The 26,739-nt window shown below is 39.5% G+C and overlaps 1 protein-coding gene across 5 annotated transcripts in view; it reads left to right on the plus strand.

Moving 5' to 3' along the window:
- The window catches only part of TBC1D30 (TBC1 domain family member 30), a 53,247-nt gene that overhangs the window by 12,466 nt on the left and 14,042 nt on the right, over nucleotides 1–26,739 (plus strand). For 3 of the 5 annotated variants that reach the window (XM_068190123.1, XM_068190122.1, XM_068190125.1), the window contains exons 3-8: nucleotides 16,279–16,340; nucleotides 16,764–16,829; nucleotides 19,878–20,003; nucleotides 20,884–21,069; nucleotides 24,420–24,588; nucleotides 25,997–26,165. In XM_068190123.1, the coding sequence (XP_068046224.1) occupies nucleotides 16,279–16,340; nucleotides 16,764–16,829; nucleotides 19,878–20,003; nucleotides 20,884–21,069; nucleotides 24,420–24,588; nucleotides 25,997–26,165 (778 nt within the window). Of the gene's footprint in view, nucleotides 1–10,379; nucleotides 10,670–16,278; nucleotides 16,341–16,763; nucleotides 16,830–19,877; nucleotides 20,004–20,883; nucleotides 21,070–24,419; nucleotides 24,589–25,996; nucleotides 26,166–26,739 lie in introns of those variants that run through there. The other 2 variants (XM_068190124.1, XM_068190126.1) reach the window with 2 other exon arrangements.

Here is a 26,739-nt window from a genome sequence, read left to right on the forward strand (position 1 = left end):
AACACAGATGCATTTTATCTCCAAGTGGTACACGCTAAATATTCTTTGATCACATTAGCCTTTGAAGAAAAGATTTCCTGGATACTGAAGATCAAATGGAGGATAACAGCTGCTTGGGATAATTAGTGCTAGGAATAGACTGATTTATGGAGCATCAGGCAGTGCCAGCAGCTATGTTTCTGCAGCTTTGAGATAGTTTGGTGTTTAAAAACGAGATGCTAGAAGAGTGGGCTGTGGAACTTAGTCTGTTTGGATCAATAGTCCCGCTTTTAATTCTGCACTGGAGCAGCTCTGAAGGAAGAGTTAAATGTGAATCTCAGATTTTTAAAATGTTTTTCTCCTTGAAGCTGTTAGTAACCTGAATCTTATTTACTGAGCAGTAAATGAGTGCTCCTCACATACCCTTGAAATTTGCCAGAGAAATCAAGTCTGTGTTCCATCTCTACATTAGATCGTCTTACTTACAAGCCTATAATTTATCTTTTTCTTAGTAAAATTTGGAACCTTCTTGCTATGTTTTGTCAGCAGTGAAACAGCTTCTAAATTTAGTTCCCTATAAATTATTGGTAACTTCCTAAAATCACAGAACCTGGTTCTGATCAACATGTTTTTTTGCCATCCATACAATACATAATGGCCAAATACAGTCCATGAACAGTTTTTGGTTCTTGGGCTGGATTAGGCATCATTAATAGATAACATTTTATTTTTGTGTGTGTGTTTGTGTGGTTTTCTGCGGCGTTTTGGCCACAGTTTTTGTTGTTTGTTTGGGTTTTGGTGTTTTTTCCCAAAATGTTATTGCTAATTTCTAGTCTTATCCAATGCTCATGGGCAGAAATAGCTATTGGACCTTAGATCCTGAAGGAAAAATAATTATACAGTGAAACTAAAGGAAGTCAGAGTGGGGAGGTAATCAATGTACAGATTTTTTTAAAATGTATATTAATCTGAAGAGCTAATATTATAGTATATAGCTAATATATGATATTTATAGTAATATCTAGAAATGTCTAGAAGTCAGGTACCTTTTGAGCTGGACAAACTAGATATCACTGGACAAATAGATGGTATGGGACTCTTTGCAAAACAAACAGACAAGACTACTTGAAGGCTGGCAGAAGAAGCACACGTTTAAAGAAATGATGTGAGTTGTCCTGAGCTATGCAGTAGTAAGTAAATAGTCAGAGCTTTGCTGTTAGCCAAGAACTCATGCTTGTGTGGTGGTGAACATGCTCAAAATCAATTTTAGTGGCTCTAGGCTTCAGTACTAAATGAGCCTTTGATTAATCCTAAACACATCCAATTCAATAAACTTGCCCTGTAAGAGTAAGTTATGAACTGAAATTTTGTCATTTAGCTGTTGAGTCTAAAATCTTTGAGTAGTAATGTTGTTGGAACTGATAACTATTTTCTCCTCTTCATCTCACAACCTTCATTAAAAAAAACTCTGTGTCGAACTTGCTTAAATGTATAATGTGTGTATTTTTTTCAGAAAGTGGCGGTGGTGGTTTGAGGTTCTTTTGCTTTGCTAGCTGCTTCTGTTTCCAACACTTGGAGAGTATGCTCTGTGAAGCTACAGCCCACTCGGGAGATGAAGAGAGAGGTGGTCTGGAGGACTTGGGGTTGCAGTAGCTTCACATACATGCAAAACTTTATGGAACTAGTAGCATCTACAAATAGGAACCAAGGCATACATGATCAAAAAACTGGAGTGGTGGTGCAGGCCTTGCTATTGACTGATCAAGGTTTGTGGTTCCAAGAGTTCTGTGGTGCTTTTATGAGCTTCTCCAGGAGTCAGCACCATTCCCCTCCCCAACTCCAGAAAGGGTCATTTTCTGTTCCTGTGGAGGCCATGTGTACTGGGAGAGAGGATCTGTGCTGGAAGCTGGACTCTTATCCTTGGGCAGTGCAGGACAGACTGGCTCTTTGCTACATGTCTAATGAAAGCCTTCCATGGGCTGAACCTGACTTTGCTACATGTCCTTAGCATTACTGCAAAGAAGTATGAGTCACTGTATAAAAACTTTTATGTATAAATGTGGTCCATTTCCATAATAATTCCTGGCCCAAAGCAAAGAGATTTTGCCATTAATATTTTTTTTTTTACTTTGGCAATTAATTTTTAATCTGAAATCCTTCCAAGTGTTCTATTTGTGAATAAATCTAGTCTTGGGGATATAGGATCATTTTGCTTTTTTTCTTTATGCTGGGCAGATAAAAATCCTGCTGTTTCTGAAATAGCAGTTCAGATCAATGAAGGTGGTAATTCACACTGTAAAATTCAATTTGTATACTAGGTGATAAGCAAATAATCAGATTCTAATAAAGGAAGAGAAGTTCAGTTTTAGATCTGGGACCTGCTATGACCTCCATTTTTCTGCAATATTATCTAAATCATAACTACAAATCATACCTGTCAGAATTCTTTTTTTCATGTATTGCATTAGTTCTTCTGCTGAGTTAGTGACTTATTTTTTTTAATTACCATGTAGCATTTAAGCAGGATTCTGGAGTGTGAGTACTGGCCAAGATGTGCATTTACTTCATATTGTTTAGCAAGGTTAGGAAACATTTCTTAACTTCTATAATCATATTTTTCAGCAATTTTTTTTATTACATAGGCATCTTCAGCACTTTTTCTTCTTAATATATGCCTTACCAAAATAATAATTTGAATTTCTTTTGTAGATACAAATAATTTCTTTGGCAAAAGAAAGTCATTTGCTCTCCGAAACCTCACTTCGATTCATTACTTCGTATTTAATTTAAAAGGTGTTCTCTCTATATTTTATCGACCATGTAAGCATTGCTACAGCTTTTATTCCAGTTGTTAACTCTAGACTTTATGCTGCTGGTTACTGCAGCAGTTAAAATATATTGTTACTTTAACAGTGCTTGCATGACACATCTTTTAGCTTGCTCACGAGATGTAAGTATCTACTATAGCTTTACTGCTATAGTTGGCACGTGAATGCACGTGATTCTCCCCCTCCTTTTATTTTCTTCACCACTGTTCCTCAAGTGGCAATTATAACTTCAGAGTTTATTTATGCATTTGAACCAAGTTAAAAAATATATAATAAGAAACCTAGCTGCTGTTGAATTACAGACACACAGCCAATTTTACAACATGGAGATATCTATCCACTTATCTATCATTTTTCTCTTATTAAGAGCTTGTTAGAAGCATGTGGAACATAGCATTTTGAAGCTTCTGCAAGCTCCTTTTTTTGTTGGGTGTACTTTGCTCCTTTTGGATGACAACATATATATGAACAAAGAATTAAACAAAAAGTGGACTTCAACATTAGATTAATCACCAGTTCCAGTGTTTGTACATATGTTTTCATGAATGCTAGTGTGTGTGCTTTCCTCCTGGTCATTGTAGATCTAGTCTGTCTTCCTCTTGTTACTTTCATATCCAGAATTCTTCACAACCTACTTTATTTTCTGTTGTCCCATCCTTATAATTTCTTACTTAGTATATAAGCTTGGCTCCTGCCTTCTACCTCCATCCCACATGTGTTTTAAAACAAGTACGTTTTCAATTTCCCCTCATGCTGACATTTTCTTATAGATGTTTCACCATATTGAACATGTTGATGACTAAAACCTGATCCCTTAGCACTCTCATTGACCTTATGTGTTCATGGTGTGTCCCTTGGAGCTCATATCTGCCATGAAGGCCGTAGAAACAACAGCAGCTATTATATTAAGAATACTGCCCACTATGTTTTTCAATATCATCTGGCTGTCGACCTGTACTTCTCTATCTGCTAATGTGTTTTCACTTTTTTTTTAATTTTTTTTTTTTTAAGCAGGCAGTCTGAGGTTTTGCTGTACTTGTGCAGTACCTGTAGCAACAGTGCTGGAGCCCAGAATTAGGATTTACAGGCACTGCAGTGAATACAGATAGCTTTAAGAGTACATTAGGCATTCTCAGTTGAATAAGTTTGTTGTCCTCTATTACTGGCATAATAAGGTGAACTAACTGCTGTCTTGTGATTAAGCAAAATTAGTCTAAGCTCCTTTTTGTTTCTCACATAGGTAGTTCTGAGTTAAATCTCTGCCTTGTTCTTTCAGTCTAGCTATTGAACCATATGTTACAGGTTTCCACATCACATCTGTTTTGTAATGTCAGTAAGGTTTTCAGTTTTTTTTCTGAAATATTTGAAGTGCCTGTGATCTGTGCTGCATGATGTTTAAAAAACATGAGTCAGTTTCTACTTTTTTGGAATTCTTTCAATTCTCTCCTTTTAAGCTCTGGGACCAGTCCATTCCCAATTATGGGCCTGGAGTGAAATAAGCCACCCTTTGTAGTCAGCCCATTGGCATTAGTTGCTGTCACTTGTGTGCTCAGAGTTGCTGAATTATCAGTAAATTTAAATTCTTCTATTCTCAAAACTAGTTTGACTTAGGAACTCCAGACACTACGGAATACAAGCTTATTACAGAATACAAGCACCGTACAAGTACGGTGGTGAGAGATGGTGACATAGGAGAGTTAATAATTTGTGAAGTAAAGTATTTGAATACTAATATATTCAGTGTTAGTTTGATGTGATTATGTGTAGACAGGTTTAAGAAAATCTTCTGGCTTACTGCTGAGGGGTTTTTTTAAGAACTCAGGGAAAACAGGAGCTTTTTGCTCTACTGGATCAAGTACAGATCTGGGAGATGGGTTTATGGAGTTCTGCTGTTGCTGCCAGTAGCTCTGGTACTATACAGATGTTAAGTCTTTCTGCATGTCCCTCATTTATTTGCACAGTTATGTATCTACAAATTGAAAGAGGTTATGTGTAGGTTCAGGGCGATTACAGGCACATCTGTTTGTTTTACCAACCTGTAATGCTTTTGAAGGCTTTCATGTGCTCACCTACATGATCCAATTGCATAAGCATCTTGTGCTACTCTATGAACAACCAAGGGATTGAGGGACTGTAGTCAGCCTTACCTGCACTGACTCACTGCCTAGGAATGTGGTACCTCCCTAGATGGGAAACTGTTCATTGCAGCTCCATGCCATTGTGCTGTAAACTGCTTTCACAATTGATTTGCAGATGTATTATATTTTCAAGTGCTTTCATTAATGCTGGAAAAGTCTGGCATACTTCTCAGGGTGTATCTGCCAAAACATTTCAAGAAGCAATATGACTATGAGCATTATTCAACTTGAAAGTACACTTACTAGATACAACTGTCCATCATTCCCAAAGAATACATTATAACCTATACTTGTGGGCAGGGGATGCTAGCTCTGTTGAGGGTACTTTTTTCTCTGCTCTCATCAATCCTGTCCTAGTGTATGCAAGTGTGTAGTACAGAAGGGAGGAGTGGATAATGTGTGTGGGAGGAAAAGGGGAGAATTAGGTAAAAAAATCCCCGAATCCTACAACTAGAGATCATAACAAAGAATCTTCAGCTGCAGTCTCGTGGCTGAATCCTGATTGTGATGGCTGAAGGATCGTGTAATGCATATGCAGTTGTGAGCATCTTACGTTAGTTACAGACTTGTAGATTAATTTCCTGTTGAAAGATATATACCATACTAAGCAGTACTATTTTAATGATTGTCTCTAGATTAGTCCTCAATAGATATGGCTAAACAACATACAAGCAATATTCTTTTTCAGATATCTTACCTATAAACAAGAGAATTCCCCAGCTCCTCTGTCATAAGCTCACCAAGAACAAGTGTGCTGTTTTAGGGCTTCCTTAAAAAGAAGGCTGTATTAAAGTGTAATTACCATGCTGTCAGTTTTGGAAGGGGGAAATAAGTAATAAGGTTATGTGGCTGAAGTGTAAAGGAGGAGGAAACATTTGACTAGCTGCATGCTTCCTTAGACTAAATCATACAAATTTTGTTCTCTGTTCCTGGAAATCATAGATGTTATTTCCTGTGCATTGTGTAGTTTATATTTGTGCTGAATACCTTTGTAGACAAGGATTGGCTCTGCAGCTTTTGTCTGTGATATCTAATATAGGACACAGCGAGGTCTTGACCTCTTTTGTGACATTTGTGTACAAAGTCATACAAATGATGACTAATGCAATGAAAAGGTTTAAAATATTACAGCTGCGTTGATGAGACTGTGTGAACACACTGCACCATTTTCCTGAGCCCTGCTTTCAACAAGTGTGTAGAATTAACCTTCTCTAGACACAAATACAGTAGCAAAAATTTGGTTTTTTATTTTTTCTGGATTCTTTGTGCAGTAAAGACAGCCCCAGATTACTTGTCCAGCAACAGAAACCAACTTGATGGCAGAACTGAATCTGTTACTCCATAATCATGTTTCTCCTTCTGCATAACACAAATCTCTCCATAGGCTCCCTTGTTAGGTGCTCCTGCAACAGTGATGCAGATACACTGAACAGTGCCAAAGGCTCTGTGCTTGGTGGTCCACACGGTAGTTGCAGGTAGCTAGTGGATGATAGCATGCACTCCCTGCACTCCCAGGTAGCACATCAGTACTGGGGGCTGTGGACAGAGAAGTATGGGTGGTGCAGGAGGGGATGCTCCCCTTGCAGGCTGAGGTGGGAGGAGTGCTGGGCTGTGCTCACAGGCTTTTGTGTTCAAGGGAACTTTTGTGTTCATGCTGTAGCATTGCTTTAGCACCTGTGCCCCTGTGGTGTCAAGGACCCAACAAGCCAGAGGCCTCTTTTCAAGCTGTCAGAGGTGGCTCCATCTTGTGCGTTGGAGGAGTGTGAAACTTCAGGTGGGTTGTGCTTGGTTTTAGGCTTTTAGGATCAAGCAGAAGGAAGCAGGGCTGTTTTTTCAGAGGGGATGTTTAATAATAGAATATGCATAGAACTGGGTAGGATAGGAATTTTGTGCTCCAGTGGTGGAGATGGTTTAAATGTATTTAAAACAGTTTTGCCTTCTGGGAGAATCTCAGACTGGCTTACCTTTTCTTGTCTCTAATGTGGACATATTTCATTCCATTTGTTTTCTCTTGTATACTGTCATTTGAAAGTAAAGTATTATTTTCTTTTGAGCCTCGTGGTGAATTACAATACACATCAAAACATTTGTTGGTTTATTTGCTAACTTCTGTAGAGCTATTTGAAACCCTGTGGTAGTATATTTTTTTGGCTCTTTAAAGTAGTATATTGAACTCTGAGGCTTAGCAGACAGTGACCCTATGATTTGGTCAATATAACAGGTTTTCCCTTGTGGTTGCAAGGGAACCCCCTCATCCTATTGATATATATTTCCTTCTGATATTTGCTGTATCATCAGCTGCTGTAGTGCTGTTGTTTAAGTGTAATTTCCAAAGTCCTCTTGGACAAATCATATTACAGTATTATAATACAATATATTTACTCTAATTTTTCATGGGTACATGTTATTTAAGTATTTTTGCTTACACTGGTGTTTAGAATTGTGGCAAATAAGCTTTCTTTCCAGACTTTGACTGTTTTACTGGGATGTTGTGACGCAAATCAGAATTAAGAGAGGTCTCTACATTTTTCTGTGAAATAAAGGGGAGGATATGGAGTTCATGAAATACAGTGACCCAGGTGAAGATATCTTACCATTTTTTGACTTTTAATTACATTCAGTCTTCTTAGCACACATCAGAAGAGAAGTGGTGAATTGTGCCTTCTAGTAATCTTGAGCTTGGGCAGTTAAAGCTCCATGCAAACAAATAGATTCTTTAAAAGTAGATTGCGCTGTGGCCCCATTTCTGCTGCCTGTCCTTCTGTTCCTGTCACTGCCCCATCTGTTTGTACTCATTGTCCCTTTCTGGCAGCCTGTGTTTTACCTCATTGTCCCAGTGCAGACACAAATGGGCTAAAGAAGGGACAGGTTTAAGGTAAATGGAGTTGGTCAAAACCTGGCGTTGATCTTGGGACTGACCATCCTAAGTTTGATTGTAACAAAGGAACAAGAATACTCATAGTATTCTTAATTCTGGCCTTAAAATGGCATGTGTAGCAGATGGTGGTAAGATTGTAAAGAGGTACCAAATGAGGAGGTAAGGTTTTTCAGTAAGTGACTCTGTTGTGTCAGAGGGAATACATGAACTACCAAATGAGGAGGTAAGGTTTTTCAGTAAGTGACTCTGTTGTGTCAGAGGGAATACATGAACTACAGAGGGAGGAAAAAAAGCAAAGTCTCAAGTTAATTATTACAAAATACTGGAGCTGAAATATCTTGCCTACCCAAACATTTTGATGGTTTTTCCCCTCAAAATCCTTTCTAAATGTCATCTGTCTTGTCAGTAAATGCAGATGAGGGCTTGTGGACATGACCAGACTTCCATGCACTGGTGTATCAAACTAGATTCATGATCGTCGACATGTCTTTCCACAGGCAGATTAGAGGCTTTGCCTGATCAGTGATTAAAACTCAGTGCCACCCACTTTTCTAGAAGCTAGGTTCTAGCCCTGAAGATATGTATATGTATTCTTAATGGGAGGCTTATCCCTGCATCTAAAATCCATTTGTACTAATGATCCAGTGAGTCATCAAACCTATTAGTATGGCTTGGCTTCTTCATTTTGTCTTCTGAATTTCGGTTTTTGCATTTTTTTCCTTCAGAATAACATTGTATTAATTGGCTGGCATGAGGGAAAGCTCGTTAATGGTATGCTTGGAAGTATCTGTGTGCCCAGTCACAGTATTATTGTCCTGATTGTTTCCAGTTTTCTCGTAGAGACAAGATGACAAGTAGGAGAAATAGCAATAATAGGGATACTGAATTCTCATTTTGAGAGCTGGTTATCTTCATCAGTTAAATACTGATGTCTTTCTTAGAACTGATTTCTAATTGTTTAAAAATTGGAGGTAATGCAGTTTAGTGCAATGACTGATTCCACTGTCTGGATAATGAGTAGTTTCTGAAACTTTGGTTATGGCTTCCAAGACTTTGGGCAACACCATGTGGTGTTGGATTAGTCAGTCTTGAAGTGATCCAAGAATGATGTGGTGCTATTTGCAAAAGGTGCTCATCCAAGAGGACAATAATATTACAGAGATAATACAGCTATTTCTGTATTTAAATGTTACTGCTATAGTCCCATTGGTACAATCGGTACACCTAGGGAGACTAATTGATTTCAAATTTGATGCTTTAACCACTAAATCATCATCTCCAGCTGGCACTGAAATAAAGTGATTTGCATCATCTACATCAGCAGGGAAGTGTCACCTTTGTTAAAAAAAGAACCACCGACACACAGACTTAATTATCTATTCAGAGTGCAAGCTAACAGCTCAAATGTAGTGACTTTTCTCCAAAACCCAAGCAGATATTTAAAGAGGCATGATCAAAATCACACTTCTCTGAAAGCTTAACAGTGACTTCTAAAAATAGTTATAACTGATTTTTTAAAAAGGCTTGTTTCTGTGTTTTATATTGTGTGTCTTTTATATAATTAGCATTACTGCTTATCCGTTGCCAGTTTTCTCTCTTCATAATGTGACTGAGGAACACAACTTTTTAATAAAGGAGCAAAATGTTTCAAAGCTACAGTTGTTGGCAGGTTGACTGAAACTCCTGGTAGTTTGGCCTTTGAGCCTGACTAATGTGATGTGATAAATCTGCTCTCCTTCCACAAAAATGCTGAGTGGTGTAGGTTATAAAAGCTATCATTATTTCAAATGCTTTTCTTTCTTGTCAATCAAATCACTAGTTTGAGAGTCTCTGAAACCATTTAAATATGCTCTTAGGCCAGACAGCACTGGAAAATGCATCTAACAAAGTGCTTCTTTTAACTACTTAGTGCATGGCATATTACTTGTAAGTGCAGTTGCAATGTAGATTCATAGAAAAGGCTGTTATTTTAGCTGAGGATGTTCAGTGTCTCTTTGCTGATGAGTGAAAAACAGAAACTGTGCAGCATGCTTGCTTATGCTAATGCTGGGGCTGTCGCTGAGTAGGACCCCAGCCTGCCCAAGCACTGAGACGCTGTTAAACTCTTTGCTCTCCCCCTGCTCCATGGTCTGATAGTGCTAGTCGGACTCCTTGTCAGGACAGCTTTTCGAAAAAGGCAGCCGGATTATCTATATATGTCCAGCTGTAGGCCCCAGTACCACGTGAGAGGACTCTTTGGTGGCTATTTCAGCTCGTTTCATTCTCGGAAGGAATGTCAGTATTGCCGCCTGTTAACGGCGTCAAGCGCGCCGTGTCCGCATCGCCCGTGTGGGGTGGTCTCCGTGCAGCCCGGGGGTTGTGCTGCTGTCCCGAAGCCCTTTGGTACAGCTGAGCCCCACCACTGACTGCCGCCGGGGCTCCCTTTATTTCTAACCAGAGCTGCTGCTCCCCTCGCCCGCTGCATTCCAGGTGGTGCTTGAGGAGGAGGAGGAGAGGCTGCTGGTTTATTCAGGCAGTGATGCTAGGATTGTGGGCGGGAACAGTTTTTTTTTTTTTTTTCCCTTTTTGTCTTTCTCCTATCCTTGTCCTCCCTCTTCTCTCCGGCACTCGGACTTCGCTGTCTGCAGTGCGGGTCCCCGCACGCCATGCCCCCCACCCCGCCGCCCTAGGGCGAGCCCCGGGCACCATGCGGCAGGACAGGCTCACGGGCTCGCTGCGGCGCGGGGGGCGATGCCTGAAGCGGCAGAGCTCGGGCGGCGGCGTGGGCACCATCCTCAGCAATGTGCTCAAGAAGCGCAGCTGCATCTCCCGGACCGCGCCGCGCCTGCTCTGCACCCTGGAGCCAGGTACCTGCGGCGGCCGGGCGAGGCGGCGGCTGCCGCCCCGTAAGCGGCTTAGCGGGGCGGAGGAAGCGGCCGGGGCCTCGGGGTCGGCTTGGAGAGGAGGAGATGGCCGGCGGGCGATGAGGGCCGCGGGTAGGCGCGGCGGGGCGAGGGGCAGCGCCCGGGGGCGGCCCCGGCCCGAGGCAGATGCGCCTCTCCGGCCGCCGCTGCGGCAGCCCCGGCGCGGCCCGGCCGGCGTGGGGCGCCGCGGTCGCGGCCTGGGGCCGGCGGCGTGTCCGGAGCGCGGGGCTCCCGCCCGGGCTGGGCCAGCCGGGAGCGGGGAGCGAGGCCTGCGAGGTGGCCCCGGGCTGGGGAGCGGCCGAGGCACCGCGGCGGCTGCGAGGCTGCCCCGGCGGGAGGCCGGGGACGGCCGGGGCCCGGCGGGGAGGCAGCGCGCTGCCCGTGCCCCGGGGGACTCCTCCTGCTCGTGTCCCACCCGGCCCGCGGATCCCGGCTCCGCTCTCCAGATCTCCTGGTCCTTGCCTTGCTCCTCCCGCCCGGCGTCGCCGCCTCGCAGCGCTTTTGTGTCGTCTGTCCCTAGTGCCTCTCCCTCCGTCTCCTCTCCCCCGGGCTTGGCGACTCAGCGTTCTGCCAGTCCCTGCCCGAAGTCTCCTCGTAGCCTCCCCAGACCTTTCCTGATAAACCTGCTACCTCTTGACCTGCCGGAGACCCCTCCTCCCGCCCAGCCTTTGTCTGTGGTAGGGTGTTGTCTAAATTTGCAACCATGCCTATTCCAAGGGGAAAGCATCAGCTCTGCAGCTGTGTTTGCTAGATCCTGATTCAGTATCAAAATCTTTTAAGAACTGAGTGGTCAGCAAATGACGTGTCTTTACTCCAGGGAAGGGGCTCTCAACAGAAGCACGGATGGGTGATCATGACTGAATGCTAGATTCTAGTTGCCTGCCATCAAAATTTGGGATTTTTTTAAAAATGAAATATCAAGAAATTTAAATTCAATTTACCATGTTAGAACTGTTACTTGTAGCTAAAATGTTGTTGATCTGTTGCCTAATTTTAGGCATTTACAAAGCATGCAAGCCAGAGATCCACTGAAACATAGAGCAATACATGGAAATAAATAAAGATCAGTTTCCCATTTTATTAGCTGTGTGTGCATCAGGCTCACAATGCTTACTGTGTTTGAGATGAGTTTCAGAAGCTGTTATTAATAAGGTCTTGGATACATTTTGGTATATTTATAGAGTTGCTGTTTTCAAGGAGATTTCCTGACTTGTAATTCTCAAACACTCAACACTCAAATACTGCTCCAACAGTAGTCTGCTATTATCCCGGGTAATGACGTTATCTGGATAATGACATTCATGTATTCACACTCACACAAAGACCAGGGGATGTGACTGAGGTGTAACTATGAATGCCACAGTCCTAAAAATCCCACTGGTTTGGGGTGTCCATATTGTTCATAGGTAGGTAAAGACAATAACTCTGTTCAGGATACATATTTTCACAGAGTGGTAGAGATGGTACAGCTAGTGAACCCTTTAAAATATGCTGGATGAAACATTCTTCAGATTTACTTAGTGTCTCTATTAGCTGTCTGTATTGTGAAGTTGTATTGTGAAGTTTTTCTAGACTGGAGATTTTAGATGTGCTTTGATACATCCCAGTGAGCTCTGGCTCCTGATAGAAGTGGTTTCATACAGAGTTACTCAGAATGTTACTTTTAGAGATAAATTGCAAGGCTAAGAATATTCTTGGAACAACAAGCAGCATAAGGTGATAGTTTATATTGACACTTTCCTCAGCTATGGGCTCCTGCTGCACACAAATCTGCTTTAGGCCTTTTTCCTTGTTTATTTTTGATAAAATATTTATTTGCATTCTGTGGGAGAGGTTTCAACAGCTGTGAAGTACAGCCGAGAACCTATAGTGCTACTTCACAAGTTTAAAGCTACATCTTTATAGCTCACAAACGTGCATCAAAACACATCATATTCCTACACTTCCTTCTGGTTTGATATTTCTGAAAAAATCCCAGATTTTGCCCTATCCTTTTGTTTGTTGAGGGTGGACTGTGAATTTGATTCCGTCACCCAGGTACTTGGCTGACAGTATTTTTATCCCATCTTGTGGCTCTTTGTGTGGTTCTGTGCTACATTTTGGTTATGCAGTGGAAGACTGCTAGGGTTTGGGAATCCTAGGGTTATAATTTTCCCTCTTACAGCCTTTTCTTGTCAGGAGTTATTGTGTATTTTACAGAGGAAAGCTTACAGGACTGTGGTTTGGGGGGGGTGGTGTATTTTCCTCTTTTTAAATTCTTTGATTTTTTGTATAACTTTTCTGCAGTGGTTTCTGGTGACAGGCTTGGAAGGGCATTGAACAGAGCTTATTTTGGCATTCCCCTACCTTTCAGAAATTTGTTGTCAAGAATGTACCTTTGTGTGACCTTGTATTCATGGAGCTAATAATTCCAGAGCGTTCCCAGCATACTCCTGCTGTTATGAGTTAATATGCTTCTCAGATATGAAGAATCAGTTGAAAGTGTATGAACTAGAGGTGATCTTTAATATGCCAAATGACACTGTAGCCTGGCTGGTTTGATTTGAAAGGGCTGAGTTGTACTGACAACACTTAAAGTAGGAACTATTGCTCTATGTGTGGTGCATCTATGCCAGGCTGTCCCTATTGAGGAACTGGGAAGAAAAGTTCTCTTAAGGCCTGAAGGGTTTTTTTTTTTTTTTTTTTTGCAAATAGCATGTGTTTATGTAATGGAGAGGAATGTGACTCAAAGACGGAGGATTGTTAGAAATGGAAAAATCCAGTGAAAATAGGTGCAGACATGCGGTAGGGTTGGATGGGTGAATGGGTGGGGGGTACTGAGGGGGGAAGAAACTATTGGGGAATCTAAGGTAGTTTATGGAGAGAAGACAACTGAATAAAAAAAAAGGAATGATGGAGAAAGGAAGGATTAGGAAACCAAGAGAGGTTGAGTTAGGGATAGGCATTAGGTTCCTTGAAGCTCTAAAACTCAGGGACAAATTCCTTGAGCAGAGTGCAGAAACTGCATGTAGCAAGATGATTCTTGTGCCAGAAATAAGTAATGGGCAATGAGATGCTGCTCCCAATTTGCTGGTTACCTTCCTTACTCTCTCTGTATGGTTGCAGCTTTTTTTACATGCTTACTTGCTGTATTTTTTATTAAGCAATGCTGTAATTTTTTGCATTTTAGGAAATATAAATTCTTTAAAATGGATGGGAATGAAGAACAATTCTTATATCCTCTGGGGTTCATTCCCCATGGTTCTTCTCCTCCCACAAAACTGTCACATAATTTGATTTGGAAAGTACTTCTAATGGAGAACAAATAAAGGGACACAGATTCCATGGCTTTTACAAGAGGTTGTCATGCATGGCCTGACCAAGCAGTTCCTCACCATGCTGAAGAGAGTGTGCTGTGTAGTCTGGTGTCACCATGTGATGTAATTATCATTTACAGTAATTTTCACACCTGTCTTAATTGTTTGCTGTAATTTAATTAACTTTTGTAGATGGATGATCTCGTTTCAGTCTCATTTAGTCAAGGGTCTCATTTGAAGGGTCTCATTTCAGTCTCAGGAGGGACATGTACCTTGTCTGTAGTGTGAGCTCCTTGGTCATGATGTTCATGTAACTGTGGATAGATTTTTCCTTGTTCTGAGATTTTATCTTGCTGTCCTTGATCTTTTGAAGACATGGAAGTATCTGCTTGTGTCTTTCTTAGGGAGATTCTAAAACAGAGAGAAAAGTTGTTACTGGGATCTTTTAAGTCTTAGAAAACTGTGAAGTAATTAGTATTTGGATGCTGGGTTGGAAATTAATACATGGTTATTTTGGAAGGCTATTGGTTCTTTGCTACAAGGTAGTGTTAGGTAATGTGTCAGCATCTGTTACTTTAACAAAAGGAGTTCTTGGTCATGATGTATTTTTGTATGTATTAGGGTTTTACAGTACTTACTTTTTTTTTGCTTGAGAATGAAGTTCACATTTTCCAATTTCAGCAAATGTGATACAATTTAATCTTAGGTTACTGCCATTGTTACATTGCTTTGAATTATTCTGAAAAGATTTATCTATTAGGAGCCCCTGCTGAGTGCCATTGCGCCATGGGAAGGAATACTAATAAACAGTTACTTCCAGGAATAGCTATTAATCCTTCAATGTTTTTTCAAGATGTATCTATTATGGTTTGAAATATTTTTTTTTCTAGGTCTGACAAGCATGTCTTTCAGATCTGAAGCAGGGAAACGAAAGCACTAATCCCCAGGTCTCAGTGATGCAATTCTAAAACACAAAAATTCTAAACAGTGCTGGAGTTTGTGTGATTTTTTTCTTTGTTTCTATTCACTCACTCCCAACAAAGAAAAAAAAAAAAAAGCCATGGAGAAAAAGACTTTGTCTTTAGGTATATAATTACCGGGTAGTAAGGCTTTAAAATTACTTACCACCTCTTCAGTATGAAATGCTCAAAGGCATTTTATATTCCATAAATAGCAAATGCCACTACAGTCTGGTTTTCTGTCACACTTGTAGGTTTAGATCTCCAAAGAACTGGGTACTACTGGTGAGTTGATTAGCATGGATATTGCATACTTAAAACCTTGCAGGATTATAATCTGTTTGGGTTTTCTGTGTGTGCGTGTATATATGTGTGTATGTATATATATATTTCTATATAAAAAATGTTTGGCTTCATTTTCTGGAAAGATGAGAAGCTATGTGTAGCATAATTGTAAATGTGGAACAATAGCATTGTATTAAATTATGGAGGGAAAATAAAAGAGGGCTTCATTCTTTGTGCCAGCCGATGGGAGGGAGCAGATGTGATCTGATGCTGTGTTCAGCACCTGAGTTCTGGACAGCGGCATTTGAAGGACCAAGGAATTGTGCGGTCACGCTGTGGGATGGAAAACAAATCAAACATTTTACTGTTGATCACGTTCTGGCATACTGCAGTGCCACGTTGGGATCCACTTGAGATTCTGGTATTTTATGTAATATTGTATGAACAATTACTAGGCCTGCTTCATAGCAAGTAATATAGCTTACTCATATGGCCAAAATAAAATCTAAGCTTAAATCACAGTACTGACCAAATGTGCATTATGGTCTGAGGAATTTGAAAAAAATATATTCTGAACAGTAAAATAATTTTAGCACACCAAACTTATAAATTAGTTTTGACTGACTTAATGTCAAGAAGCTGGCATAGATGAAAAGAAACTGTCTGTGCACATGTATTTTTCTGCAGATGCATATGACAGTTTGCAGTGTTCTAGTAAAGTTTGTAGAACAGTGAACTATGTGAATATTAGTGACATGAGTTGTGCCAAATGACATCATTAAAGAGCATGTTACTGCATTTTAAAAACATTTTGTCTGTGTACTTCTTAACCTGTTCCTTGAATCCACTGTGAAGACAAAATTCACTGAAACAGGTTGAAATATAGTTGTTAAAACAGGAAGGTAAAATTTTGTGTTCTTGTTTCAACCATGGGATTTTTGTGTTTGGGGTTTTTTGGCTTATTTTTGTCTTCTGAGCTAAATGAAATAATGACTTTATTTTTTCTTTCTAGGGGTTGATACAAAATTGAAATTCACTCTTGAGCCATCTTTAGGTCAAAATGGTTTTCAGCAGGTAATTTGATTTTTTTTTTCCTTGAGTTTGTGAAGGATTCTCTGTGTTCTCTGCAGTCAAGGATTCAGGGTTCTCTGCAGTCAAGGTGCTTGCCCTAGTTCAGAAGTGCATTTGTCATCATAATATCAGCATATTATTTGCAATTGCATCAAAAGCTGTTTCATTCGTATTTAGAAAATGAAATAGGCTTTCATTGTTTACTCAGATATTTCCTAAATCCTTGTGTCCTAGAATATTATACTTTAGTCAAATTGTCAAATAATTAATCTGTAGCTTCCCTGTGAGTGGATTAAGCAGTTAAACTCTGACATGTGTGCAGTAAAATGAAATGAATGTGCATGTCTACAATGTAGTAAATGTTGCTATACTGTAGCATTAAACTAATGATGGATATTTTACATTTTTGGATGCTTTTGCTTTTAGTGGCATGATGCGCTCAAAGCGGTGGCCAGACTGCCGACAGGCATCCCAAAGGAATGGAGGAGAAAGGTAGGTAGACCTCTGTGCCTTGTGGGCCATGTTGCCTGTAAGTTTCTCAGGAGAGGAGAATGACATCAATATTATCTGTTAGTGGGTTTTATAACAAATATTTGGACCTTTTAAGTTGTACTGGGGATTTTTCCTTGTTTACATTATTCAGTGACAACTTCACAGGGCAGATGGAAAGGCTGCGGAGACAGGTAAAGATGGTGTTTTCAATAGTTGGGTTTTTTCTGCTTGAGGCTTAGATAACTTTTTCTGGTGCAGCTGTTACTGCCTCATACTGTCAGTCTTAAGAAATTGCACTGGTGAAATTACCCCCACAGCTGAAGATAACTGAAAGGAGAACATATCTGCAGTGTAGGCTGTCACACTTATGAAGGTGAAGTTGATAGACGCTTAATACTGACAAGAATGATTATAGAAACAGTTGCTGGGGAAAAGGCAGATTACCAAAATTAGGGAAATTCAGATTCAGGAGTGATGTCGAATGGTAAGAGTGCAGCATTAACGGGAAATTGCACTGAGTTAGTGGTAGAAGAGGGTCCATTGGGGTTTTGCCAGACTTACTTTACTGCATTCTTCAAAGTTTAATGTCCCCTAGTATAAAAAGAGGCATGTCTATTAATTTTTTATTTAAAACTGAGTCACACAATCTCAGCTTTAAAAACACAGTTTTAATAAAAAAAAAAAATTTAAGATTTATAAAATATATAGTTCCACATATAATATATATAATAATATATATTATTATATATAATATAAAACTATAAGTATATAATTATAATGATAAATTATAATTATATATATTATATAAATTATATTTAAATAATATAGTTCCACATATTTCTGATGTATCAGCTTAATTTATTTTTCCTGTTTTTGCTGTCTTTCCAAACTGAACTGTACCTCTTTACAAATCAGAGGAGAAGGAAGAGAAGACTTCATGGCATTATTTTCCTCACACCACGATGAATTTATTTTTAATCTACAACTTCAATGACTCATTAGACCCATCTAACAGCCTTTTTTCTTTCCTGAAATATTCTTTTCCCACACTCCAGAAAGTGTCTCAGACACTTTTCTGTGGTACATGAGTGGCAGAGGTCACAGAATCTCAGAAGGGCTGAGTTTGGACGGGACCCCTGGAGGTCATCTGGTCCAACCCCTCTGCTCAAGCAGGGCCACCTACAGCTGGTTGCCAAGGATTATGTCCTGGTGACTTCTGAATATCTCCAAGGATGGAGATATCACAACCTCTCTGGGAAATCTGTGTCAGTGCTCAGTTGCTCTCACAGTGAAAATGTGTTTCTTGATGTTTGAGGAGAACCTCCTGTGTTTATGTTTGTGCCTATTCTCTCCAGTCCAGTCACTGGGCATGGATGGGAAGAGCCTGGCTTCATCCTCCTTGCACCCTCCTTTCAGGTGTTTATACACACTGGTAGGATTCCCCCAAAGCTGCCTTTTCTCCATTCTGAATGGTCCCAGCTCTCTCAGACTTCTTGAATAGCAGAGATACTTTGCAACTGGGTGTCCCCAGCACATACTGGTGCTTGGGATTGTTTCTCCCCAGAGGCAGGATTTTGCTGTTCTCCTAGTTGAACTTCGTGAGGTTCTTGTCAGATCATTTTTCTGTCCTGTCAAGGTGTCCTTGGGCTTATCAGCCACCCTTCCAAGTTCTGTGTAGTCAGCAGACTTACGTATGCCCTGCCACATCATCCAGCTCAGATCTGTCTTTCCTTTTCACTCTGCCCATCTCTGTGTTTGCTCATATGTGACCACATGATGCTAACCAAAGAAGTAGTGGTAAGAAAAGAGATGTAGTCTTTTTACTGCCATTCCCTGGTTTCACAATGATTTTAAGGTAGATACCAAAATAGAGGAAGTATTTTGTGGTGGCAGCCTGCTGATTGCCTCCTTTGCTGTCAACAAAAGGAGCAGGTTGACATCTGCATTATTGTTGTGGCATGTGACATTTGATTTATGGGGCTGGCAGAGATAAAGAATCCAGTCAAACAACATCAGTAGGATGTCAGCAGTGCTAAGCTAAGGCTTGTTGGGAGGCAGAACAGTGGCATTCCTCCACATGGGTGGCTTCACAAATATATGGGAAGGGACATTTAAATGCAGAAAGCATGAGATTCTGGAAGCTGTCCATACATTCCTTCATCATGCAGCTATTTCAGTGTTTAAATCTGTGGGAAGTGTCTAAATTGTTTTTCTCACTTGCATGAATTAATGGCTGATATAAAACTTGACCAGTTTGCTTTCATGATTTCTTTCAGTTTCCTGAAAAAAAAGGTCCTTTGTTGTTACTTGTTGTCATTATATGATCTATCATGTGCCTTTCATGGTTCAGGAAGTTTTCAAATCTTTAATAATGGTCCAGCCTTTGTCTTGGATACACATGCATAAATCTGTTCTGGCGATTATTAGGCTTTAAAAGCAGTAAAAATGTTTGTTTCAGAACTCCCTGTAGCACCAACAGTTTAGGAAGCCCTCTTGTAAGAATAAGTTGTTTTGATCCAAGTCATGCTGTCAGATCAATCGCAAATGGCAAATACTAGCTGCTATTTGTTCTGCAAAGTCATCAGAAGAGACTCCTGATAAAGGGAAGCACCAGCACTGCTAGATTTCTTTTGGGAGTTTCCAGGAGACGTATCCATGGTTGAGTTTGAGGAAAGCCAGCAGCAGTGTTATCCTTTTGCAAAACTATTTGTTGGTTATGAGGATAGAAGGTCTGAACTGACAGAGGGTCCTTGCCTTGTGTTTCCATTTTGGGGGGCTGCTGTGAATTCACTGACAGCTGACTTGCATCTTTATAAGCAGTCCACAGATCTGGATACTTAATGCTGACCATTTCCTTCCTTTCTGTTTTAGGGAGCAAGATATTATTTTCATTGTGCAAAAATTGTTGTGGCTAAAATTCTCTTCTGCATATTTCAAGTCTAACAGCGGATCACGTATGGGTGAAGCTGATAAGATTCATCTAACAATATATATCAAAGCTTTATATTTTATCAGAGAAATAATTAATTTTGCTATATGTATTTCTAGGTTTGGTTGACCCTGGCTGATCAGTACTTACACAGTATAGCTATTGACTGGGACAAAACCATGCGTTTCACATTCAATGAAAGAAGTAATCCTGATGATGACTCTATGGGCATCCAGATAGTAAAGGTAGCCAGCTAATTTGTTATTTCTTTTCTAATTTTTCAATGAAAAGTTGACATTTGAATTTGAATTTATTTTCATCTCTGCAACTGCTTTGGCAAAAAAATGTATCTTAATTCCCTTTGGCCCACCAAATTTTTTTTTAGGCTGCTTTGTTCCTTTTGCACTAGTCTGGTTAGTGTTAGCTGGGAAAAAGATGCTATTTCTGGGGTTTATTCCCTTCATTTTTACTTTATTTTGATTTTGAAAAAGTGCTGGAGTTAATGAAGACAAAGGAACATAAGTGGGTTTTTTCCTTCTCTGTAAATAAACACAAATGTTTTCTGGGAGTAAAAGCATATTTTAAAATACAGCAAATGAACATTTTTCAGTTGTGTTTCAGGAGTGAAACACGTTTGCCTATTTGTATTTCTCAGCTGATTAATATTTAAAGCAGTCAGCCATTTACATTTTGCCTTTCACTTATAAATCACTTAAATTTCAAGGACACATTTTCTGACTTGTATGTTTGGAAAAGTCAGTTATCTACTAGTTCTTTTATACTTTGATAAAAACAGGTGCTCTTCTTTGTTCAATTAAGCAGCTGTAGTACCTTGCATGTTTGAAACAAACCCAGAGATCTGTTAACATCTTCTGTGGCAATGCCTTATAAACATTTTTTAGGGGACTTGTTTACTTAAGGGCTTGCTGAAACATTTCTTTTGGGTAAGGTAAAGGTTTAAGAGACTAAAAAAGAAACATTGTCATCAACTTTGGGAGTATGTACTGGGAGGGTGGAGGTGGAAGGAAAACTAGGACAGGCAAGAGAACTAACGGGGGATGGAATATACGCATCTTTTCTCTGCTTGTCTTGTCACTTTTATTTTTATTTCTTTTTCCTTTAAAGGACCTTCACCGAACTGGCTGCAGTTCTTACTGTGGCCAGGAGGCAGAGCAAGATCGAGTGGTATTAAAACGTGTTTTGCTGGCTTATGCTAGGTGGAATAAATCTGTTGGCTATTGTCAAGGATTTAACATACTAGCTGCACTTATTCTGGAAGTCATGGAGGGCAATGAAGGGGATGCCCTGAAAGTGAGTAAATTTTATTTTTAGTGTCAAAGATTGCTTTTATTTAGTGAACTTTAGAATAAACCAATGTGTGAATTTTGGAGACAGACTAAAAGAGCACAACTCAAAAGAGTTAGCTGATTTATGTTGGTGAACTTTTTATTTTGCTATCCTGTCTGAGCTAAAATTAATAGTTTGAATGTTATCACTATTATATTAAAAAAATAAATTAAATGGGACCACTGTTACTTACTATAGGATATCTTATCCCATAATCCCAAATTTGCTTGCAAACACTACAGGTGGCTGAAATATTGAAATTTCGTTATCAGCATCTTATGTGGCAGCTCCATGTGAGCAGTTGATGAATTGGCTACATGTCAAAGCAAATCCTAGGGAAACACTAAATATTCAAAATTAAAGTAAGTCACTTTGAAGCTAATGTCTGGACTATGTTAGTCTTACAGTGTTTTGTTTTCTTAGATGGTTTTTACTGTAAATAAAATAAAGCTTCATGAAATTTATAACATGTCAGAAAATGGAAATACAGTTTACTACAAGACATGGTATAAGGTTTGGCAAGATCACATGCAATTTCCTTAAATAAATTTGCTCATATGTGTGAGTTGGGGTCAAATTAATAAAAGATGACTGTGACTCTTCAGATACTGAACTGTTTGTTTTGCCTTAGACAATGATTTAAATATGGTAAATATTTAAATTCACTCGGAGCTTCTAAAATATAAAGCTTGTGGCAGTAGAGTCTAGCTAGCTGGTATTTAATCCTTCATTCTAGACAACTGCCTGTAATAGAAATAAAATACCATAATATACCAACTTTATATCAGAAAGTAAAATTTCTTTTCAATAATTCTTGCTTCAGATTTCCTCAATATTTTAACTGTAATTTATCACGTTTTATTGTGATCTTATACAGTCCAGAAGCTCCCCAAACACATTGTGGTTGCATAGGAAATAGGATTGCCCAAGGTTTATGACGACCAAGTTGATGATAAGAACTGTGTGCATCCTTGTGTTGTCTGTTATTGTGAGTTGTGTCAGGCTCCTTGTGTGGAGGAGACAATGGAACTAGACTACCCCAGGGAGGTAAAGCACTGAAGGCTGTTTGCACCAAAACTGGTGTTACCTGGCAAAAGTAAGAATGGAAAATAAAGTGATTTCTTTTCCAAGCTTAGGGTGTGGGCATTGCAGGGTTGAAATTTTCCTAGAAGACAGAGGGAAGAGGGGAAGGGCAAGGAAAGGAGCAGGATGGGTGGGAGGAAATAAGAATTTGGTATTAGCATGTGATGGTTTTGTTGTGGTCACTGCCACCTAAAGCAGGCAGTGAGTGAACAGCTACAGAGGCCTGTAAAGTGCCCTCAGGATTGTAGCTATGGGGTAGCTGTGTTTGGGTTATTGTAGAAACTGGGAGTTAAGGGAGCAAGGGCATTCTTAGGTCTTGGCAATCAGGTCCCATTTCTGGGGAGGACATTATAAACAAAAGCTCTCTGTCTGGGAAACATCTCCCAGGGGCTAGGAAACAGCAGGTATTAGTGATGCCAAGGGGCTTTAACAGCACAGGACCCAACACGGTAGCTTCAGTGAATGCCCAGCCAGTGATACTTGAGTGTTAACTAGTTAAGGTAAGCATTCAGTTAAATCCCTGGAGTTGCCTCAAAGTTAGCCTAGAGAAATTATGCTAAGCAAGAAAATCCCAGCTCGCATAAGTAGAAACTATAAAAGTCTCATAGATACTGAAACTCAAAAAAAAAAAATTCTTGCATGTTATTGTGTAGAAATGCTACAGAATCAAATAATAAAAGTAAATATGTAGAGATGAGTTATGAAGAAAGTATCTATTGCAAACTGGTAAATACATGAAGTGCTTTTTAAGAAAAAGGTCTTCTCAAAGCAATTTATATGTTTGTGAACTTCACTGTTGAAAAAGATTTCTGTTCTTCTCTGTGCTCTCATATATCAGAGATCAATGAAGTAATACTACTCAGTGGGAAGGGAGCAAAGGTCTTTAATATATTTAACGTTGGGGTTTATAGCTTATGTCATAAGGAATTAACAAAAACACAAATAGCATAGTTGTAAGTTAATGTTGATGTATTAAATTACTCTTCCTTTGGTTGAAATATGCTTAATTTTGTTCAGATATATTTTTACATAACTGTGAGGTAACCCACTACTCAGCAAAGGTTAGATAATGCATCTGACAAAATACAAGTCTGTCATGTAGAAGCTGTTATTTTGCTTGTGTTGACTACTGTTCCACATGCTTTAAAATATGGAACATAAGACTGCTATTGCTGGAGAAATCTTGCAAGGACAAGTGGCAGTATGTGGTCACAAGCAGCTGGGAAAGAAAAAAAAGCAGTAAGACTATGTGAGGTGGTGCACTTGGTAGTTCTGTGTCTGAGAAGCTGTTTCTGTGGGCATCTTATGAAAAGAGAGTGATTGGAAGGAGGATTGTCTCCTGTATGTGAAGGTACAATGCTTCACTTGAGAATTCAGGTCTTTATGAAACATGGTAAGGATTGCTCATATGAGAGAAATGTAGACGAGATGCAGATGGGATGACTGCAGGCTCTCTGGATGTGGGTATTGGAGTGGCCATAGAGATCGTAAAAGATCCTGAAGTGAAAGGTCAGTGTCTTCTGTTAGGCTGATGATAAACATCAGCTTCTGCATATTTTTTGTTATATTTGTTCATTCTCAAAAGTTTGACAGTATCCATTTAATCCCTTACCATCCATGTAGTTGAGCTACCTCACTTGAAACAGATGTCTGCTTAAAATGTCTCACGCTGCTAAATTTAGCACCTTTTAAAGTGACAAGATGGAGTGCAGCATATGGTAACAAATCACAGTAAAATATATGGAGAATTTATTTTTAAAGAACAGTACCTTGCATTTTGGAGAGGGAAAATAGGGGATTTGCAAAATCAGTCTTCTAGTTGTGACATTAACCAGAGAAGGGATAATGAGACTCTCCAGCAGTGGCAAATCTCATAAACAGTTCCAACACCAGAAGTGTCAAAAGTTGCTTTTGGTGTGGGTAATGCTGCCAGCTTGGGCATAGCTTACTGTGACATTGATTTCAGTCTTAGATTTCAGTAATTTCATGGTTCATAAATTCTGGACAGTTTCAAGAGGCCTTTGTATCTTGAATGCTTGTGGATACCTAGGCTAACTGGGGGTACTCTAAGTGATAATATTTTCTCCCCATATAAGTGGAGGTGCCATAAGCATGTGTTGCCACTGGCTCCAATTCATTCTTTAGTGAACAGAGGAATTTTATTTTTCCATTATTCCTAGAAAATAACTGCTCTGTAAATCCTACATGATAGTCCTTCGTTTTGCCTACAGATCATGATTTACCTAATTGATAAGGTGCTTCCTGATAGCTACTTTGTCAATAATCTTCGTGCTCTCTCTGTGGATATGGCTGTTTTCCGAGATCTTTTACGAATGAAGCTTCCTGAACTGTCCCAGCACTTAGACACCCTGCAAAGAGCTGCTAACAGAGAAAGTGGAGGTACATTCAACAGAAAATGCTATTCAATTCTGCCTTGCTGTTGTTTCATCTGAACACTGATTTAAAGATACAGTATTTTAAGTGTTTACATGAGTTCATTGCTTAGAATATGTATTTTAAATTGTTAAGATGAAATATGATAGTTTCCGTTACTGATAACCTTAACATAAATAGGTGTGCTTCCAGGAAAAAACAAAGGGAAATCATTTGGTCCCACCGCTAGCTGCAAACAGAATTGTGTTGACAAGAATGTACAAAGCATGGAGTGACAACACTAACATGTAGCTTACTACAAGGGCTACCTTGGAAAAGTAATTTTTTGCCTTAGCTCAAGATAGGTGTCCTCCTACTGCTCTGTGTAGTTGCTGGCTCATATAGCTATTCTGGGCAGAGTTACAATGCGAGAGCCAGTGGGGGCTGGTTAGTATTTCTTCACCTGGATCTTTACTAATACATAGGTACAAAACTCAGAAGTACATCTCAGTTTGCTACCTGAAAACTGGCTTTGCACTGTGAATTTTTTTTTTTTTCTGGCATAGCATTCCCTCCAGACTTACAGCTCTTTTATTTGGGAATGTTCTGAGGAGGGCACAAGGTTTTTTGTTAGGTGATTTGGTTTCTTTTTGAGTTGGGAAGCTAAATGCACCCTGAGTTCCACTTTACAAAAGATCTGCTGCTATGTTCCATGTGTCTATGCCCAAATGGTATAAAAAGCAAACAAATAATATCAAGGAAATATTTACTGTTTTAAAGTGTTTTCACAGGCTGGCCTCTCTGGTCATGGCCTTCAGTGCATCAGTTGATACTGGGATGCACAAAGTGTTCTCTGAGCATAACGAAAAAGTAAAACTTTAGAGTTTCATCCTGAAATACTACATTTTGTTTGAAACTTAGCAAGTACATCAGGATATTAAAATAATAGATATGACTTTACAGAGACAGTCACCTTCAACTTATCACCATGTAGATAAAGACTTATGCCATCAGTTGGTGAAAAAATGCAGCATTTTATGGGGAAGTTGGTGGGGTTTTTTTTTTGTTTTTGTTTGTTTGTTTGTTTGTTTTTTTTGATAGAAGTTTTTATTTCATATGGCTATGGGGAAGGAGAAACAGTCTTTCTGATATAAGGGGGGAAAAATGTGGTGGTGTATTCCAGGGTTTATAGTCCAAAGCCAATGATGCTGCTTAGTTTTTTGCAGTGCTGCAGAATGGAAAGTGACTATGTAATTTTTCTATTGTTCTTCTCAGCTTATCTTTGGACAGCTGCAGGCTAAATAAGTTTTGAGCAATAACAGAGGTGCTAGAATGTCTGGTGGATTTTATTATGCAGTTTATACTGGTAAAATGATAGTAAATTGCAGTTACTTCAAGGAACTTATTTTTTGCTTGTTTGTTTTTATGACATCAGGAGGCTATGAACCCCCACTTACAAATGTCTTCACAATGCAGTGGTTTCTGACACTCTTTGCCACCTGTCTACCTAACCATACAGTTCTGAAGATCTGGGATTCAGTATTCTTTGAAGGCTCTGAAATTATACTGAGAGTAGCTTTGGCTATCTGGGCAAAGCTAGGAGAGTAAGTGGTCATTTTTATCTGATTTTTCTTTTCAGTATGAGTCATGTTTAACTTTTGTTTTCCTTAAGATGTTCTCAATTCTAAACAAGATGCGATTTTTCAGGAGAATGATTGTTTTGAAAAAGCTGCAAAAAGGACCTTTATGGTTTCTTAAAAACATGTAATTCTGACATCATGTCAGAATGGGCATGATAATTAATTGACTCTTTTTGCAGAAAATGTCTCCAGTTGTTGCAGTTGTCTGTGTATATTGTCTTTGTGCTGTGCTAAAAGATTGGACTTTCCTGAACATAAACCTCTGAAGGAACTGGTAAATACTCTACGTCAAGATACACAAAGAAATTTGAGTACCAACTCTTTACCCAACTAATTTAATTTGGTACCTGAAAGTGAGGATATGAATTCCCTTAGTTTCACTTAAGGGAGACTTAAGGATTTGAGCCCATTGGCTTTGCCCAGTACAAGAGTTCAGTGTTACTAAAGGAATGACCCTGTGGTACATGAATCTTTTCTGTTAAGGCCTGGAAATGAATTTTCCTGAAATTCTCTGCTTTTAAGCACATTCCAGCCAAGT

This window comes from Anomalospiza imberbis, chromosome 5 (genome assembly GCF_031753505.1).
Source record: "Anomalospiza imberbis isolate Cuckoo-Finch-1a 21T00152 chromosome 5, ASM3175350v1, whole genome shotgun sequence".
In the NCBI taxonomy this organism is placed as follows: Eukaryota; Metazoa; Chordata; class Aves; order Passeriformes; family Viduidae; genus Anomalospiza; species Anomalospiza imberbis.